Source organism: Carettochelys insculpta, chromosome 10 (genome assembly GCF_033958435.1).
Source record: "Carettochelys insculpta isolate YL-2023 chromosome 10, ASM3395843v1, whole genome shotgun sequence".
NCBI classification, from domain to species: domain Eukaryota; kingdom Metazoa; phylum Chordata; order Testudines; family Carettochelyidae; genus Carettochelys; species Carettochelys insculpta.
In genome coordinates this window covers 46,491,140-46,510,512 of record NC_134146.1, presented here as the reverse complement: position 1 = coordinate 46,510,512, position 19,373 = coordinate 46,491,140, and the positions used below count along the sequence as shown (strand labels likewise).

General features: G+C 52.7%; 1 protein-coding gene across 3 annotated transcripts; it reads left to right on the top strand.

Moving 5' to 3' along the window:
- The first annotated feature begins 225 nt into the window (after positions 1–225).
- Positions 226–16,387, top strand: ABCF3 (ATP binding cassette subfamily F member 3). 3 transcript variants are annotated; one of them, XM_075004268.1, is made up of 21 exons: positions 226–373; positions 1,360–1,507; positions 1,821–1,900; positions 2,313–2,365; positions 3,701–3,798; positions 3,932–4,054; positions 4,374–4,640; positions 5,005–5,085; positions 5,903–5,962; positions 6,453–6,509; positions 6,816–6,838; positions 8,678–8,733; positions 8,956–9,156; positions 9,567–9,643; positions 10,322–10,366; positions 10,869–11,001; positions 11,380–11,468; positions 11,831–11,922; positions 12,749–12,881; positions 13,394–13,481; positions 15,942–16,387. In XM_075004268.1, the coding sequence occupies exons 1-21, from the start codon at positions 301–303 to the stop codon at positions 16,098–16,100; spliced, it is 2,136 nt and encodes a 711-aa protein (XP_074860369.1). In that variant the 5' UTR covers positions 226–300; the 3' UTR covers positions 16,101–16,387. The 3 variants fall into 3 exon arrangements, 2 of the variants coding, with proteins under 2 accessions (XP_074860369.1, XP_074860370.1); XM_075004269.1 differs by lacking the exon at positions 226–373 and adding an exon at positions 741–1,169; XR_012646824.1 differs by lacking the exons at positions 11,380–11,468; positions 15,942–16,387.
- The last annotated feature ends 2,986 nt before the right edge of the window (positions 16,388–19,373 follow it).

Here is a 19,373-nt window from a genome sequence, read left to right as displayed (position 1 = left end):
TGGGCTCCGCCCCTCACCGCCTCTCTTTGATCCTCGCTCTCGAGCCCCGCTCCGCGTCCTGCGCACGCGCCTCCCCTGCCTTGGCGGGAACTTCGAGGCCGGCGCGCCCCGTGGCAATGCGCGTGCGCGGGACACGGGCTTCCCGCCGTCCCTCGCGCTGGGGCTCGTCCCGGACTCCATGTCCCAGCAGCCCGCGCGCGGCGGGTTTAACTCCCGGCGTGACCCGGACGTTCGCCTTATCCCGGCGTGCGTGACCCGGCGGTGCGGGCGGGAGCGAGGCTGGGGCCGGGCTGCGCGGCGATGGCCTCGTGCGCCGAGATCCTGCGCAGCGAGTTCCCCGAGCTGGACGGCGAGCTCTTCGCCTACGTGACCGGTGAGGGGCGTGGCCTGGCCGGGGGGCGGGTCTGCTCTGCCCGCGCCGCCCCTCGCCCTCCGGTGTCCCCGGCCCGTCCCGCTCGGCGAGCCCCGCGCCTCGCCGCTGCCCGCCCGGCTCCCCAGCCCCAGCGCTAGCGCCCCGCGGGCAGGCTCCCGTCCCTGGGCGTCCGGGCTGCGGGATTTGCCGCGTGCCCCTGCCGCCCCCGGGGGCGCGGCCTCCCCCGCAGCGCAGTGAAACCCCCCGCGAGTGCCGGGGGGGAGAGGCTGTTGCTCAGAGACCAAAGTGCCTCATTCCGATTGGCTGCAGTGCCTGGGAGGAGCCTAAATCCCTCTGGGCCAAGGTGACTTAGGCCCGGTCACACAGGACACGTGTGGCAGAGCCTGGACCTGACCCCCCCAGTTCTCTGACCCGACGTGATTTGCAGCCCTGTACTCTGAGCGGAGCACAGGTCACGGCCAAGTCTCCGCCACTTCGCTCTGTCTCGGGGCACTATGCCTCGCTGGCCCCGGGAGCACCCCAGTCGTCGTCCTTTGCTCTGGGCAGATCTCCTGCACGTTTCCCTCTTGTGGGCTCCGTGGGAGAGTTTGACGGGCTGTGCCAGATGGTGGTTCGATTCCTAGAGCCTAGCCATCCTCGCTGTCTTCTCTCGGCTTGAGCGTCGTGCTTCTTGTCCTGCTCTGTGCCAGAGTTCCTCGCTGGGGACCAAGTCTTGCCATTTGATGCGATGATGCCCCTTAGGCGTTTCTTTATGAATGGCTGTAGCCTGTGATTTGAAGACCTCTTAGTATGCCAGGTCTCACATCCACATGTTCTTCATTTGGCACTAAAGGGCTCTGCTTGCTCCTTTAATCCCAGAGTCATTGTTAATGCTTAGTGGGATTGGTAGGATGATGGCGAAGTGCGAAGCCTGTGACACTGGCTGTTTTTTCAGTTGAAAGTCTTTGGCACTTGTTGCTCAGGGGTTTGTCTCTTTCCTCTTGCAGGGATCCTGCATAGCGGAAGTGCAGATTTTGAGTCTGTGGATGATCTGTTTGAAGCAGTGGGAGAGCTCTTGCAGGAAGTGTCCAGGGACTCAAAAGACGATGAGGCTATCCGTGATATCTGCCAGAGAATGTACAACACCCTCCACCTGTAAGTACTCTGAGTGACATGGTGAGAGGCTCTGAAGCTTTGTTGTATAGGTCTGTATTTAGGTTTGGGCTCAAAGTGAAAAGAGATCAGGTGATGTCTGAGTCTTGTGATTTGCCGGAGCCTGTATTTTTCTTTGGAGCTGCGCTGATGAGTGATGCCATGTGAATTGTATGGAATGAGGATGTCAAACGGGATGACCCAGAATAAGTCGGGACAGCATCTTAGACTCACTTGGGGAGATGGCAGCCGGGAGTGTTGCAGGAGAGGGGAGTATCTTGACACCTTTAGTGTTTGACTCTCCTGTGTGTTACAGGGATGAGGAAAACTCGCAGGGATGCAGCCAGGTGCTGCTGGATGCGCCAATTCAGCTTTCCAAGATCACAGACAGCTATGGTGAGTAATAAGCACTGAGCAGCTCGTGCTCCTGTGGAATCATCTTTCAGTGCCTGAGCTGCTGAACAATCTCTGAACTTATCTGTTGCTACCAACATTGGCATCATTGTGGTGGGAAGTTTATAAAGCTTGGGGGTGATGGATTGGAATGGCGCTCTCTCCCTGGGATGTCGAGGAGCTGACTCTGCATACTGGGGGTCTTTGAGGCAAAGACTTAAATTGTATTCTTGGCTCTGCCACTCCCTTGCCAGGTGATCTTGTGTGAGTTGTTTCACCTCTGTCCATCTGTAAAACATGAACAACTTTCCTGTTGGGAGTGGGCTAGATTTGTATTAAGCAGTGAGCTTGTGTGGGCAGAAGGTGCTGGAGAGAGACGGGGGCTGAGGGTGACTGCCTTTCTTGTTGATTGCAGATTCTGGCTTAGACCTGTTGCCGAAGCTCTTGCTGAAAAGAGACCAGACCTCAGTAAGTGGGAAAGAAGTCTGTCCTGCTCATGTTGTTGGTGGTCTGTTTGCTGCATTGCTCAAGATGCTTGAGAGTACCTCGTTTTCCCACTTCTTACATGTACACCCTGCAGGATGGGGCCTTTCTTAGGGGTTGTCGTTACTTTCTGTTTGTTCGGACCATCACTTTTATGTGGGGGAGTACTCGATCTTGGTTTGGTAAACAGAGCAACCCAGGTAACCGTAGACCTGCAAGTTTGACATTGATCCTGGACAACACAGTGGAACAATTGATAAGGAACTCAATAAAGTATTAGAGGGAATTAATTCTAGTCAACAGGAGTTTATGGAAAATAGATCCTGTCAAACTGACTGGATAACAATTTTTTTGATAGGGGAGCAGTTTACTCGATATAGTTAATATCGGTGTTGACATAATAGACTGCTCCAAGGGCATGACTTAAATCATTCATTTTGATTTAAAAAAACCTCAGCATGACGTAAAATCAATCTGCTGTGCATTAACGGAATTATAAACTAGCTGCTGGGTCTCAAAATGGGAACTCCTCCTTAAGCATTTGTTTCTAGTGGCTCTCCCACAGAGATCAGTTCTGAGTCTTTTAATTGTAATTTTTTTGTTAGTGATGATGAATATTTATAGACAATGAAAAGATCAGGCCTGAGGGGGGAAGAGATGCACTAGCTGACCCACAGCCATGCAGTTGGAAGCAGGAGTTAATATAGGGTAATACCCTGACGTATGGCATGCAGGAGCTCAGACTGGATGATTACAATGGTTCATTCTGAGCATCAAATCTGTGAATTGGTTCAGTTTTGGCACTCTAGCTGCACTTATTAAGCTTGTAGCTGGAGTTAGCATCTATCTGCCAAAGACCAATCTTACTGTGAAACTGGAATGGTTATTGGGGAGCACAGTGAGTGGTGGGGAGGGTGGGCAGGCTTGGCCGATGTGGGGATGGGAGAGGAGTGCTGAAGACAGTGAAAGAAGATACAAGGAGACTTTTTTTTTTGTCTATGTTCCTAGAACCATAAAAACGAGACCTGATGGAAGAGCAAACAGTCAGATTGCATCGTCTGTCTGGCAGTTGAGGGCAGGATTGTTCCTCACAGACAGTGGATTTGTCCAGACAGTTCCCAGCCAGAGCTGTGGCCCTGAAAGATGCTTTAATCCCATCAGCACCCTCATTGATGCATCTTCATGTCCCACCTAGATAATTGACCCTCCGTTCTGGGAATTTCCACCCATTTGGGTTTCACCCTCCAAACTAGGCTCTTCCCCTTGAGTCAGTTGACGGTCATTCATGCTCTTTCTGGAATTCCCTTCCTTGTGCCTCAGGTGGTGAATGCCAAGAAGCTGGAGAAGGCAGAAGCCAAACTGAAGGCCAAGCAGAACAAGAGGACAGAGAGGGACTCCTTGAACCCCGCTGGCATACTGTAAGTGAGCAGGGAAGCACTGGAGGTGGCTGGAGGGAAAACTCTGACCATGCTGATGAGTGTGGCTGTGGGGAGCCTTCATGTGCTCTGGGGCTGCCCCACACTGAAGCTTTCCTTTTGTGCTTGGTTGCAGGGTCCTGGAGGAGGCGTCGGCTAGCCAGGCGTCCAGCAAGAAGGAGACCCGCATGGAGACGTCGGGCAAGAGCAAGTCGTATGATGTGCGCATCGAGAACTTCGATGTGTCCTTTGGTGAGCGGTGAGTCGCTGCAGGGTGAGAAGGACCGGGGTGGGCTGAGGTTGCTGTACATTGAGATATGGTGGCTGCGGTGTGGGGAGGAACCTGAGGTTGTGGGACAGCCTGTGTGGGAATAGCAGGCGGGTGGAGGAAGGTGCATTGGGTCAGGACTGAGCACCGCTGTGTGGAGGCTTGTTCTCCCTCTGGGTTTGGGGAGCAGCTTTCATGAAGACTAAACGCATTCCCAGCAAAACCTAGCATCTAGCTGCTCTGGGTACTTCCGTGCCCTTGTGGGTAGGCTGTTGAGCTTAGCAGGTACCGGTCTGTTCTCTTGCTACAGTGTTCTGCTAACGGGTGCAGACCTAAACCTGGCATTTGGACGGCGCTACGGGTTGGTAGGCAGGAATGGGCTGGGCAAGACCACCCTGCTGAAGATGATAGCCAGCCGCAGCCTGCGCATCCCCTCGCACATCAGCATCCTTCATGTCGAGCAGGAGGTGGCGGGGGATGAGACGCCAGCTCTGCAGAGCGTGTTGGAGTGTGACACCACCCGTGAGAGCCTGCTGCAGGAGGAACGGGAGCTGACGGCCAGGATCAACACCGGCAAGTGAGATACTGCTGTGTTAGACCATGCTCTGCGGGTAGGGCTTTGCCTGAGGCCAGGCTTCGGGTCCCGCTCCTAGTCCCTGAGCCTAGCTTCCCCGAGAGACCAGTGCTTTCTCCTGCCAAGTGGTAGCATGAAATTGATCCCTAGGGTCTGCTAGTGGCTTTGCCCTGGTTCTTCTCCCCCTCTCTCCACCATGGGACTGGTCTTTCCAGAATGGACTGCATGCCCCAAGAGCTTGAGTTCTGTTTAGCTGAGCCTCCCTGCCTGCCTTTTCTCCCAGCCCAGATGCACACAACCTCAGAGTGCTGTTTTAAGACCTGACCTTGCAAGAATTCCCCATGCTGCCCCTTGTGTCTTCTACCAGGGGACAAGGTACAGAAGGTGACAGACTTTCGGAAATCTATGCCAAGCTGGAAGAGATAGAGGCAGACAAGGCGCCAGCCAGGTAAGATGAGCCCCATTTCTGAGCCAGACACGGGGGCTGCCCTTGGCTATCTGCAGCTGCCTGGAGTGCTGACTGATTAAGATGTAGTTGTTTAGGCTGGTGGACACTGACTCCAGGATTCAAGGCCTGGATGCTATCGGTGGGTGTCCCCACTAGCCTGTGGAATCTCAAAAGTGAGCTGCAGGTTTTTGTGGTCATTGCTCTTTCCTGACAAAGTGGGTCTTTGCCCACGAAAGCTTGTGCTCCAATATATCTGATAGTCCGTAAGGTGCCACAGGACTTCTCGTAGGTTTTGCAGATACAGGCTAACACGACTACCCTTCTGATACTTGCTCCTTCGTTGTGCTTTACCGCTGGGAGTTCCTCAGAGATTTTGGGAAAGTCAGATGTTCTTACCCTCTAATGACTAGACTTACGGTGCTCCTATCCTCCGGGACCTCCCAGCAGGTGACCAGCTAGGAGATGTTTCCATGTCTGTGATAGAGACAGAATATCATGGTGGCCTGAGAGCCCAAGCTGCACTTTTTTGGCTATGGGCCGGTGTCCTGGAGTCAGTATCTGATTTCAACCCCCAAAATGTCATGTCAAAACCATCCTGTGCCTTACTGGGGAAGCTAGGATTCCCAGCATGGCCGCTGCTGTTGAGCAGGAGGTGGATTTCTGCCTGGCCCAAAATCTTGCAGCATCTCTTTGATAGCACAGTGGCCTCTGTGGCAGCACTTGCATCCTGAGTCTTGGGTTCTGAGCTCTGTGCTACAGGCAGCTGTGCATAGCTGTGTAATAGATTTCAGTGTCCTGACTCTCTTCTTCCCCACAGAGCATCTGTCATTCTTGCTGGGCTGGGCTTCAGTGCAAAAATGCAGCAACAGACAACCAAGTAAGTCTCTGGTCTGTGCATCAAGGTGTCCGTGCTTGGGTGGATTCCTCCCTGCCCTAGGTCTGATGCTGGGCACTGTCAGGTGGCCTGTGGGTTGCTGGCATCCCCTTTGCTGTTGCCATGGGGGTGGGATGGAGCAGGTGTAACAGCAGCTGTTATAGTCTTTTGGAAGGACTTTTCTGATGCACTCCTGATGGAAGATAGAGCCTCCCAGCAACATATGATGCTGGTCTCCAGCTTGATAACAGGCAAACCATGACAAGTTATTGCTGCTGCTTTTAACTTCTGCTGAATCTCATGCCTGCTACAGTTCCAAGCTCTCTCGGGGGCGACGGCAGGGCACCGTGTCCCCCAGTGGTGAGCCCTGCTGTTCTGTGCAGACGGGCCTGGTGTGAGAGAGAAGGGTGACCTGTGGGTGAGGATTTCTTGTGGATGAGCTAAATTAAGGTGAGCTCTAATGCCTCCAATATGTGGCTTTTTCTCTACCCAGAGAGTTCTCCGGCGGCTGGAGAATGAGGTTGGCCTTAGCCAGAGCCCTTTTTGCCAGGTAAGTCCGTGTTTGTTCGTGTTACGTTCTATTTCAGCTCTGTTAAAGTAGACTTGCCTCCCTAATGGCACATCCCAGGAGCTGCCTTAGGGGTAGTTCACATTGACTCTGCCAGCAAGAGAGCAGGGCAGTAGTGGCTATGGGCAAAGCCCTTAGCTGCTCTGGTTCCAGCCCCTCTGAGCAGAGGAGGGAGTGATGTAGTTGAATTAGAACAACCTTCTAGTAGATCTGCTCATGGTGAAACAGCCAGTATCAACTGTGTTCTTTCCTCTTCCCTTCTCTCTTTCTCCCGTTGGTGTGTCTCAGACCAGATCTTCTCCTGCTTGACGGTAAGTGAACGTCAGAGTCCCTTCTCATCTCTGAACCGTCACCCTTTGGGAGGGCTCTGAAAGCCCTGGCTGGGAATGGGAGACCTGGCACTGCGTTTTAGCTGCTTGTCAGGGAGAACACGCAGCTGTTCATCTGGTGCTGCCAGAGCTGGAGATGCCTTGGGACGTGTGATGCAGTGAGATCCCTGTGTACTGGCTCGTCAGAGATGTCTGGACTCCTAAGGAAGCCAAATAGCTCAGCCTGTCCTCTCTTTCTGGGCAATTGGTCTTGCCTGATCAGATGATCTCTGTGTGGGAAACCCCAGAGCTTTATCAGGATGAGAGCCTGGAGTCAGACCACTTGACCTGAATGGCTCAGTAACTCAGCCTGGAAATCCTTGGCATGACTCTGCTGCAATATTCTCCCCAGATGGTCCCTTCCCTGGCATTAGGAGTTATAATGAGTGAAGGCAGTGAAAGGTTAACCCTTAGAGGGCTGCCTCTCTGTGGGGTGCAGTCAGTTGAACCAATGGGAGGAAGAGCAGTTCTTTTAAACTGAGAACAGTTTCGTCTGAGGGGTCTTTGTCTGGGTCTGTGACCGGAGCAGAGAGACTGAAAATGGGCATGTAAGTAAAAAGGAAATGTTTAGTTTAGACACCATCAGGTTATTTACTGGTTTCAGAGAAGGACTTCTAGGTTATTTAATGATTGATTCTTCCCCTGTACTCTAACTTCTAAGCTGAATCCCAGGGAAGTAATTCTCTGTGCTGCAGTCAGAACGTTTTGAGTTTTTATGACGTCTAGCAACTAAGCAGTTTTATTTACTTTCTTGGTATTTTTCCATTCTTTTTGTGAATAAATTACCTTTTTTAAGGCAATTATTTGATTCCTGTGTCCTAGAGAAGGGTCTGTATATATTCATGGCTTGGACTGAAGGGTCAGCTGTCAGATTACAGCTCTTTAATTCCAAGCTTTCCCCTAAGGGAGGGTTAAGAGCTTGGGGTTACCCCACATGGAAACATCCCAAGTGTGTCTTCCTGGCTTAAAGGGTTTTTTTTTTTTGCTTGGGTGATGGCCGTCTACCAACCCAGGATAAGGGGCTCTCTGACCTTGGGGAGCTTTCTTAAGCAGAACCTGTAGAAGCGCAAGGTACTTTTAAGGTTTTTGCAGGCTCCCACTTTCTGCACTTGGAGTGTCAGAGTGGGGAGGCAGCCCTGACAGGAGTGGAACCAGGTTCCCAGCAAATAGCAATGAGAACAGGGGAACCCCTGCGCCAGGAAAAATGAGGCAGAATGCAGCTCCCCAGGTTGGTCTGGGCAAGACATGGGGGTTATTGCCCAAGTCTCTGGGCCTCAGTCACACAGTGTGTGAATGCGAGCACTGTGTAGCTCCTTGCTCTGTGCTAGGGCATGGAGAGCAGTAATGGCTTAGAGAAGAGAGTGTCCCCCTTGCAGGACAGCATCCCTGTCACTCTACCATGCTCACTGTGGGGATTGCGCCATGGCACGCTGTGTGTATACATTTCCTATTCATCTGGCCATGATTCCAGCCTGAGGGTTGGTTCTCTGGCTTATGCTAGGGCTCTGAGAGCCTCAGTATTTGTGCTTGAAACCTGCCAACAGTGCAAGAGGATTCCCACTAACTGTTGCATCTGCTTGAAGAATCTTGTCCTACATCACACTGTAAGTTGAGGCAGAGACTCTCATCTGCAGGGCTGTGCACTGTACCGTTCCCAGGATTCTCTTGGGCATTACTGTCGCGGTCCCCCTTTCTAGTGATCCTAGTTTCTCTCTGCGGCAACTGGTAGCTGTGCGTGTTCCTACTGGCTTGGTGAGGCCTGACTTCTCTGTTCTCTTTCAGAGCCTACGAACATGTTGGATGTAAGGGCCATTTTGTGGCTGGAGAACTATCTGCAGGTAGGTGAGGATGGTAATGTGACTTGTGGAGGTCAGCTGCCTAAGATCACAGGACACTCGATCCTGGTTCTTTGGTATCGCACCCTGGGAGCGGAGATTATTTCCCAGTGCCTGATGGTTTGCTGGGTAGTAGGCATGGGACACAGGCTCTGTTAGCTGGGTGAGGCTCCCTGGGCTCATTTCCTGCTCTGGCTCAGACGTCCGTGCTGCTGTCCCCTCTAGACTTGGCCGTCAACCATCCTGGTAGTGTCCCATGACCGGAACTTCCTGAACGCTGTAGCCACTGACATCACCCACCTGCACTCGCAGCGCCTTGACACCTACCGCGGCAACTTTGAGAACTTCATGAAGATCAAAGAGGAGCGGCTGAAGAACCAGCAGCGGGAGTATGAGGCCCAGCAGCAGTACCGGGAGCACATCCAGGTACAGAGGTGAAGAGGTGGCGCGTACGTGAGCTTGTCCCGTGAGCCGAGCGTCAGTGTACCGCTCCGCAAGTCCCTCTGCTGGAGGACACAGTTCACAGAGCTCATTCCCATGCCGCACGGCTGTGGCAATTATTGGGGGAGCGGGGGAAGGGCTTGTGGGCCTGGCGTTCTTACTCTGAGCTAACTCTAGGGGGGACCTCTTTCTTCATACTGACAGCCCCATGCTGCTCTTGGGCTGTCCTGATCCTAGATCCTCCTTGGCACTCTGGCTTTAGAACCGGTATTTGGCTAACGGTTCAGCTCCCGTTGTGGGAGGACAAGCTCTGAGGTGGGGTCTTGGCAGTGGGCAGGGGTCAGTGGCCGACGTCACATGGGAACAGGGGACTCTGACCTTCCGTTCTCTCCTAGGTCTTCATTGATCGCTTTCGCTATAATGCCAACCGGGCGTCCCAAGTGCAGAGCAAACTCAAGCTGCTGGAGAAGCTGTAAGTGCGCAGGGCTAGGAGGAGGGGATGCAGTGACGTGCGGGGGAGGGGCGAGATCGTTGTGCAGTTTAACTGTGTCGCTTAGCCTGGGGGCAGCCTTATGCGCACACAGCCCAAATCTCATTGGGGTAAGTGGAGGGTGAGGGGTAACGTTCCCGCCACCCTTTTCCATCCATATGTGGCTTTTTTTTGTCCATGCGCAGAATAAATTTATGTGCACTGAGGCATGTGCACCACCAGTAGAAACAACAGCCACCGGTGGGCACTCTGCAGGGTGGCATTTGAGTCTTCCGGGCGGGCACACAAGCACAGTGCTTACAGGGAGCACTGGTGTTGGGGCCTTTCCTGGTGGCTCCATGTGGGCCTGAAACACCCAGTGAGTTTCTCTAGGTGAGCAGAGCTGGGCTGGGAAAGGCTGATCTCAGGCTGATGGGCTATAGGCCTGCTCTTTTGTGGAGGGGGGGTCACCCGACCTGCATAACTAGTTCCTCTCGGCTCCATCTCCTCTTCGCTTCCCTTCCTGTCTCTGAGGCTGCTCTCTTCACATTTAGCTGGGCGTGTCACTTCTCAGGCCCATCCTGCTCTTCACGCCAGGGAGTCACCTGGCGCATGGGAAGGGCGTAATGCTGGGGCAGCAACTTCCGTACCAGCTCACGCTGAGCTTTCTCCTTCTCCTAGGCCAGAGCTGAAACCGATAGACAAGGAGTCCGAAGTGATGATGAAGTAAGTGATCACTGAGTCCTGTGGTGAGGAGCTGGTAGCTCGGTTCCCTGTAGTGGCGACTGGTAGTCTGAGACCCACAACTTCCTCTCCTGGGGCCGGCAATTGGGAATGCTCTGGGAAACATAGCCCAGCAAGGCATTAGCATGGCTTCAGAAGCTGGTGCCGTTTCCTTGGGTTTCTGTATTCGGTCTCCTGTGGCCTCAGGCCTGGGCATGCAGACACAGCCTACTGTTTTCTTGGTTCATAAACACCCTTCTCATGTGGAGGGGCCTGGCTGCAGGTCCTGGGAAGGGCCAGGTGCAGCTGTGGTGGGTGCACTGGGAAGGCAGGTGGGGCTCTGTGCTAAAGTCCTTCCCTAACCTGGGAGGTGGAAGTTGGTAGGGTGGAGTAAGTGAAGCAGCGTTCCGCTTGCCTTGAGTGTATTGTAGATGCTGGTGGGGGTGCTTGTGTAGGTACCTTTCCCCTTGTACTCATTTCTCGGGGCCTTCTCCCCGTCTTACAGGTTTCCTGACGGCTTTGAAAAATTCTCTCCCCCAATCCTGCAGCTGGATGAAGTGGATTTCAGCTACAGCCCAAATCACTGCGTCTTCCGTGGCCTCTCTGTCTCAGCTGACCTGGAGTCCCGGATCTGTGTGGTGTGTACTGCGGACGTGGTCTTCCAGCTGGGAAGGGGGTGCAAGAGGATGATTTGGGAGAAACCTGGCAGGCCCTAGAAGCAGGACTTGGACAGTTGGGGCAGATGCCACACTCCAGCTGTGATCCACTTGTATGTCAAGTAGCCTTTTTGTGGCCAGCTGCGGCTGCAGAGCTCCTTGCATTGATGCAGCATCCGCTTTCCTGTAGGTAGCCCCCCGGGTGTAAAAGGGGGCCCTGGACAGTGGTAATGGTCGATTGTAGCTCCTGTTCCTAAAATTGAGTCTAAACATGGATGACGAAAGGAATCCCTATGGGCACGGGGGGGCTCCAGAGCTGTCCCTGGGAGACCTTGTGTCTCACCAGTTTTCTTTGTCCAGGTTGGGGAGAATGGAGCTGGCAAGTCAACCATGTTAAAGATCCTGATGGGAGACCTGGCACCAGTCCGAGGAATTAGACATGCGCACAGGTAGCGCCGTTGGTGGGGGGGACACAACAGTGAGATAGGGGCCAAGAGGCATCCGGTGCACCCAAGGCAGAGGGGAGTGTGGGAAATTGCCCACCGTATGCAGAGCGCACAGTGGGGGTGTGCCCAGTGAGGCAGCTCCTTTTGCCCTGGGACCACCTCCCAGCATGTTAATACAGGTTCCTACAGTTACCAATGGCTAAGACTTATGGCTGGGAAAGGCACTGGTCCCCCTTTAACACAGGCACATGCCTTCCCGTCCTGCAGCCTCTGTCCCGTTCTTGGCAGTGAATAGGTGAGGCCGGTGGGCCAGAGGAGTCCTAGGTAGTGCTGCTTACGAGGACTTCTCTTCTCTGGCTCGGCAGGAACCTGAAGGTTGGCTACTTCAGTCAGCACCATGTGGACCAGCTGGACTTAAACATCAGTGCCGTGGAGTTACTGGCCAAGAAGTTCCCAGGTGAGCATCAGGCTTCCAGGGCGTGACCCTGGACTAGTCTGGGAGCTTGGTGCCCAGGGAGACCTGCACTGGATGTCTTGCCTCCTTGGCCAAGTGGGGCTAGCATGTGTCGCCTTCTGCCAAGCAAGGAGCAGCTCTGATGCTTTGCGGAGGCCTCCCCTGGAGGCAGGTAGGAGCTCCTGTATAGAAAACCCACCACCTCTCGCAGTGCTCTGGGGTCGCCCTTGTCCCTTGCCGATATTGCCCCATCTCACAGGAGCTGCAGGCAGTCTCCTGCCTGGCTGGAACAGTGTGGCGCTGCAGGGATGTCTGACTCTGCAGATAGCCCAAAGTGAGCCCTGGGAAGTCAGTAGCCCTCGTCATCCCGGTGAGGGATAATTGTCGTCATTAGCGTTCAGCGTTAGGCATCAGCACTGCAGACTGTTTGTTTTTCTGGGGATCATTTTAGCAGCAAAAGCCTTGACTGCTCCTCTGCGCCCTGCCAAAACCTCTGGCTTGCCTCTCTTGGATGTAGTTTTGTTATATAAAAATACGGGGCACTGAATTCAGGGCCTGTCACTTGAATTTCATCTGTCAGTACACTGGAGCCCTGGTCCTAACTGTGTCACCTGCCTGCTGCCAAGCCTCTGTGAATTTCCTTGATCCTGCTGCTGCACTTGAGTAATGTAGAGTCCTAGGGGCCTAGGTGCAGAACATAGGTCTAGCTTGCTAGAGTGCACAGGTGGCTGTGAGGTGACTCCAACTGACTGGAGTCTCTGTGTTGATATCTTGGGGGCTAAAGCCAATGGGCCAGGGCTGGATAGTGAAACTTTCTGTGCTGTTTCAGGGAAGACCGAGGAGGAGTATCGTCACCATCTCGGAAGCTATGGGGTCTCGGGGGAGCTGGCTGTCCGCCCTGTTGCTAGCCTGTCAGGAGGTCAGAAGAGCCGAGTGGCATTTGCCCAGATGACCATGCCTTGGTAATCCCCTCCCCTGCACTGCTCCTGCTGCTCTTAGTGATGTGGTTTGGTCCCTTGGTCCCATTTGGGGGAGGAAGCAGAGATGCTGAAAGTCTTCTGCTGGCTCAGGCTGAGCCAGAAACCCAATGCCCTGGGCTTTCTGTGGGAGGGTGACCACTTACGGAGCCATTCAGGTTGTTCCTGTCATTACCCTCTTGGGCTGAGCCTACATTCACACTTCTGAGGATATATAGGGGTCCCTACAAGCCCACACCTTGGGATTCAGCAGAGCACACACTTGGGGGCCTGAGCCCCAACAAGAGATGCTGCTGTGTGGAGACCCGTTTGCATGTTCTGAACAGCATGATCCCTGTACACCCTGGGCTCTGCCGTCCAGTGTGAATCCTTGCTCTCTGGCTCCACTCATGGGGCCCAGTGTTAACAGTAGTGCCAAACAGTGACTGCATGGGGGGGTTCTGGACTGGCCTCTTCCAGTGGGATGCCATGTTGCTAACTTTCTCCTTTCCCTCCAGTCCCAACTTCTATATCCTGGATGAGCCGACCAACCACCTGGACATGGAGACCATTGAGGCCCTGGCCAAAGCGCTGAATAAGTTCCGGGTAAGGCTCCCCTGGGTCTGACACTCCCTGCAGCCTCTTGTCTTGTGGCGCTGCAGCGTCCCAGCGGCGCACTAAGAGTTAGTTCAGGTGGCCCCGGATTATGCTGGCCAATGGCGAATATAGCAAATTTCCATCTTGGTTCAATTCTTCCTATCACTTGGCTTGTGTCAGACTTCCTCTGAAAAATGATTTATTCTTTTAGCATCCAGGGAAGTGGCTGATGAGCAGAAGCCAGCCAGAAAGCAGCCACTTCCCCCAGCTCTGAGAGTTTCTGGACACACACCACCCCTCTTCTAGTTCAGGGTAACCTACAGCTCCGCCAGTTCACCCTAGCCTGGCCTCTATCACATCTGGCTGCTCCAGTCCTAGACAAAGTGCCACTTGTGCCATAGTCTGTGCTGTCTTTGTGGGGGTGGACTCCCGTTTGCCAGTAAGAGAGGGGTCCATCACAGTCTCTTGTTTACAGTCATAACTTAACAAGTTAACTCCAAATCTTCCTGCCCCAAAAGAGAAGCTGCAGCTTGTTCACACAGAGCTGAGGCGAAGGGCAGTGTCTTGCCATGAGTCTGGCTGGGCAGCAGCAAATCCTACCTGTGAGCTGAGGAGTGAAGCGAAAAGCCAGGATCAGGCAGCTCCTCATTGTGCACACACAACCCTTCCCAGACAGTGCATTTGCCCTGCCAGACTGGGCCCCAGGTCTCCAGCAAGGAAAGGTGAGGGTCTTGAGCCAGGCTGGAAATAGTTTTAGTTCCCCCATTTCTCCCCTCGTCACTCCTGCCCCACTTGTACCATGTAAAATAGGAAGTTCCCTGTGGGCCCATCCTGAGTGGAAGGAGACCAGAGGTTCCAGTATGCAGTGTGGCATAGCGGATGGATTCCCACGAAGTGGGAGTACGCTCCTGGTGGGGCTCACAGCAGTCACTTCTGAGTCTGGAAACTAGTCAGTACCTTCATTTATGGCCTGGAGAGTAGGCTGAGTACGTTTGCAGTAAAGAGAAATGGGAAGTGTGTCACTTGTTAGGAAAGACATGAAATTCACAACCAGTCCCTCTAGTGTTCCCTCTAATTTCTTCCCACCATGGGTGGAATAAATTTAATGTGCATCAAGGCAAGCGTGGACATGCACCGCCAGTGGAAACGCACGCTGCTGGCTCTGGACATTGTGGGTACGCTGCTAATTAGCTGGGCAGCACCTGAATCCCTCCTGGATGGCTGCCGAGACGCTCAGCTTACGGGGAAAACTGTTAACGACTATGAAGTGGAGAATGACTGGCTAGGAGGTCGTAGTGCTGACAGGAACCAGGGAGTCCTATCTGGTCAAAAAATTTAAAGTCAGTTGTGATGCAGTTAGGAAAATGATGATAGCATTCTGGGCTGTATTAACAGCGGTGGCAATGTAAGGGTACAGCTGCAGTACAACGGTAAATCCACTTATGCTCTCCCGTTCCAACTATGTGAATATTCTAGACGGAGTGGATGCACCTTAATTCGAGTTAACGTGGGCTCTATACTGTGGAGGATCAAGGGGAGAAACTCTCCCATCGATTTCTCTTACTCTTCTCATCTGGGGTGGAGTAATAGGGTGGAGGAGAAAAAGATCTGCACTTGATTTGGCAAGCCTTAACTAGATGCACTAAATCGACTACCACTGGATCAATCTCAGAGCATCGATAATGACTGTAGTAGAGATATAGGCTAAGACATGTAATGTAACTGTTCCGCTTTGCTCGGTGCTGGTGGGTACCATGCTCAGCTGAAGTGTTGTGTCCAGTTAGGAGAGAGATGGGCAAACTGGAGAGTCCTAAAGAGTGTCAAAAACCAAAAAGGGTTTAGAAAACCTGACCTGTGAGAAAAGGTTAAACTGGGCCTGTTCAGCGTAGACAGAAGAAGAGGGAGGGGGAAGACCTTAGATCTGTTCAGGGCTGCTACAAAGAGTTTGGTGATCAGTTGTTCTCCGTGTCCCCCAGAGGTGTGACAAGAAGGAGTGGGCTTAAGCTGCAGGAAGGGAAGTTTTGGTTAGATAGTTTATTAAAAAAAAAAAAAAAAAAAAAAGCTTTGTGGCTCTAAGGGTCGTTAAATGCTGGAATGGGCTTCCAAGGGAGGTTGTGGAGGCTTTTGAGCAGGTTGGAAAACACCTCTTGGGGATGGCCTAAGTTTACGTGGTCCTGCTTCAGGGCTGGACTTGATGACTTCTTGAGGTCCCTTCTCGGCTTATGTTTGTATGATGCTGTTTCACATGCCTGTGGTCTGCAGCTACGCGAGCTGATAGGTCAAGCACTGTGCTCAGGCCATCCCTCTGGTGTCGCCCCTTTTGAATCTAAGCAGTGTGGTCAGTAGACCAAAGGCATGTTGCCCTTCTCCACAATATTCAAGTGGCTACTTAAGGCTGGGCTGTTTCCTGTTGTACCTGTTCCTTGCCCCCCCGGTGTACAGCACGTTCTCTTTGCACCTCAATTTCAGGGCGGTGTGATTCTGGTGTCCCACGACGAGTGCTTCATTCGCCTGGTGTGCAAGGAGCTGTGGGTATGCGAGAACGCAACGGTGATGCGCATTGAGGGCGGCTTCGACGAGTACCGGGACATCCTGCAGGAGCAGTTCCGAAAGGAGGGCTTTCTATAAGAGAGGGACCTGAACTGTGAGATCTGGCTGGCGTGTGGAAGTGCAGCAGCCTCAGCATCCCTCTGAAAGGTGTCCAGCGGAGCACCAGGGACACCACTTGCACCCCATGGACTATCGGCTGCGCCATCTGCTCTGCCCATCTGCATTACTCTCCCCCCAGAACTGCAGAGGTGCTTGTGGGGGATGGGATGGGCCCTCGCTCTCTGTCCTGCCCCTGAGCTGCACCAGGCCTCTGCTGGGCAGGGGTGAATGGACCGTAAAGTGATGGGGGGGGGAGGGGGGAGTCCAAAGCTGTGGGGCAAGGGGAGGGGTGCAGTGAGTATTATCTGCACTGAGCACTTCCGCTCTCATGCTCCCTGCCCAGTGCTGCCTAGCTCAGCCAGCCTCTGTGGCTAGTGGAGCATTGGCACTCTGAATGCACAGGGAACGCTGGGCTTGAGTGCTGCTATTTGTTGCACCTTGAGCTGCTTCTCTGCTGAGAAGAGGGATGGAGTTTAGACTCTCCAGTTTTAACAAACTGTTTGAGGTGGGGGGGAAAAGCCTCTCAACCCTGCTGCAGAGAGGAATTGCCACCACCTGTCTCTTCAGTCATTATCTGCCAAAAACACTAGTCAAGCGCTCTTTCTTACTGGCCTGACCCTATGCTGCTGTCCCTGGCCTGCTAAGGAGTGGGGAAGCTTATGCTGCTGCTGAAAGGCCCCTGCTTCTTATTACAGTCCCTTGGAAGGGTTTAGTTTTGTTTTTTCCCCAAGTTGCAGTCAGTAAGAGCCACAGGCTTGTTCTGTTTGAATCATGATGGCTCATTATTCTGCAAGCCAGGGACAAGATCTTGCTCCCTGTGTCAGGCCTGCATACAAGCTTCTACCAATGTCACAGTGGCACAAACCCTTGCAGCCATTTTCCAGCTATTGGCCTCTCCATGCAGGACTTAGGCTTAGTCTGACCAATCTACCACCCTCTGTTGTTTTTCTAAAAATGGTCAATTCTGTACATTGCAAGGTAAGTCCTTGAGCACTGAGAGAAACTCCCTGTTCATCAACCCGGAGGTTGCAGAGTAAATAAAATCGGAACTTGAAGTCCTTGGAACTCTTTATTTCTGTGCTGGTTTCCAATCTGTCTCTCCTCTGCTGAGTGAATTAGGGTAAGAGGGGCTGGCTGTGGTCCCTGCACCATCTCTACCTCCAGTCAGGAACCGTGAGGTGAAGGGGAAGTTTAGTTATTCAGCTCTCGCTATAAGAGCGAAGGGAGAGGGAGGCTAAAGCACATAGTACCAGGCTCCTCAGGAGGTGCGTATCATGAGTAACGGACTCCGGCTATTACAAACAGGCCGGGGAATAGGGGGTGGGTGGTGATGCTTAGGACTCTTGCAATTGCTTAATCTTCACTCCTTAGTGTGAAGCAGGAACAATTAACTCCCCAGCCTCTGAAATCTTTGTGTCCAATGGCAGAGGTAGCTTCTTGCTCCTCTGCTTTGCTGGAAGTCCTCCATCACCCTAAAAACAGGATGGCTGCCAGTGGAACCCTCCATTAGTTCCTTGGGGACCATGGCTAATGAAAGAGCTGTGGCTCTTCTAGAACATGTTGAAACAGGGTTAGGGTATCCTTTGTTGTGTCCCTGCCTTCCAGTCAGGTCCAGGTTGCTTGTGGTGATATTCTTGGCATGGTTGCTTTGACATTCCACCATTTTCTATATAATATATATATATTTTTATGGCAACAACGGGCTTAATTTGCAGCAAGGGAGGGTTAGGTTGGACATTAGAAAACTTCTGTTTGGTGGCTGAGCACTGGAATAACTTGTCTGGGGAGGTTGTAGACTCTTCATCACTGGTGTTACTTAAGAGCAGATTAGACGTACATTTGTCAGGAATGCTCTAGATGGTACTTTGTCCTGCCATGAGTGCAGGGGACTGGACTGCAGGACCGCAGGGACCGCATGATGTCTGTGTGGCAGCTTTGATCTCTCCTGGCAGCAACATCAGAAACAAATTTAGGGTCTGCATCTGCTGTGGTAGTGCTGTGTAGTGAAGAGATGCAGCCCTGGGGCAATCCATTAGGTTGACAAAAAGCCTGTTTGGACATCTAGCACTGAGAAGGGTAAAATGTTTACAGTAAGTGTCTGAGCTGTCCCAGAACATGAGTGCTGGGGCTGAGTGCTGGTGATTGCAGGATGACCCCATCTTCTTGAGGCTGACTGGGAGCGTGTCTACCACAGTACAGTCCACGACTCTGACAAAGTTCAGTGTGCTGCTGATGGTCTGTAGCCCCAGTCCCTGTGCTGGAAACTGGCCCTGACCTCCAGTCTCTGAAGAAGAGGCTCAGCCAGGAAGCAGGAGTGAAGGAAGGCATTCTCTCTCCCACTGCCACTTCTGATAGCAGCCTGGTAGCTCCCATGTGCCTTCATGTGCTTGACACAAGACAAGATGGATTTAGTACAAGTAAACATGTTTCATCTAGGACACAGCTGGCCATTCATGGCTGAGCTCAGACCTCTGTGCAATTTGAGCTTTCCCTGCTTGAGGCGGTGCTTGGTCTTTAGGAGTTGACTGTCTTAGTGCTTCAAGTGAGGGTTTCACCTAGCAGTGTCAGAGGGGGAGCAGTTACCCCTGCTACTGGACTGCCTTGACAATGCTTGCAGCCTGAGACTCTTGAGGTGCCCTCATCCTAGAGGTGGGTGGGGGAATCACAACCTCTTAATTTTAACATTTTTTCTTTTGGGGGTAAAATTTAATCACTTGATTAGTATTTGGAATCCTCTGCTGAGGATGGTACAGTTGCAGTTCTTTTAATTAACCCCCTTAAAAAAATAAAACCAGGTCCTGCAGCTGTAGTGGGCTTTCTAACCCTTCAATGTCTCTGCTGTATGTGGGTCCCCTGTGCATGATTTCAGTCCTCTTGCAAATACTCCCCAGCTTTTTGTGTCTGTCTTTTCTGTGGGATTTTAGGGCTTGTGCTCCCTTAGGAGTTAGAAAAGTGCTTCTCTTTCAGGCTTTTTCTACTAATTTGGGATTTTCTGCCGCCTTTCACAAGGATTTCAATCCCTCTCCTAGTAACTTTAGGGAAAGCGTTGCAGGGCAGCAATTTAAGCGGCTGTCGGGGCAGAAGCTGGTGCTTGCAAGGGTGAAATCCCAGCCTGCCAGAGGGAAGTGGGGTAGGGGAGGGTCAGCACCAGCCTTCTCTCTACTGCTGGTGTTCAGTACCTTGGCTCTGCTGTAGGAGTTGGGGGAGGGAGGCCGGGCGTCTGCTGTAGGGAAGGTCCCTTTAACCTCGGCC

What these genes read in the sequence shown, in the direction of transcription:
- ABCF3 (XM_075004268.1), top strand. Translation starts at nt 301, where the DNA reads ATGGCCTCGTGCGCCGAGATCCTGCGCAGCGAGTTCCCCGAGCTGGAC. An exon ending in AGATCTTCTCCTGCTTGACG is followed by an intron (nt 6,839 to 8,677) that starts GTAAGTGAACGT and finishes GTTCTCTTTCAG; the next exon opens with AGCCTACGAACATGTTGGAT. An exon ending in CTCAAGCTGCTGGAGAAGCT is followed by an intron (nt 9,644 to 10,321) that starts GTAAGTGCGCAG and finishes TCCTTCTCCTAG; the next exon opens with GCCAGAGCTGAAACCGATAG.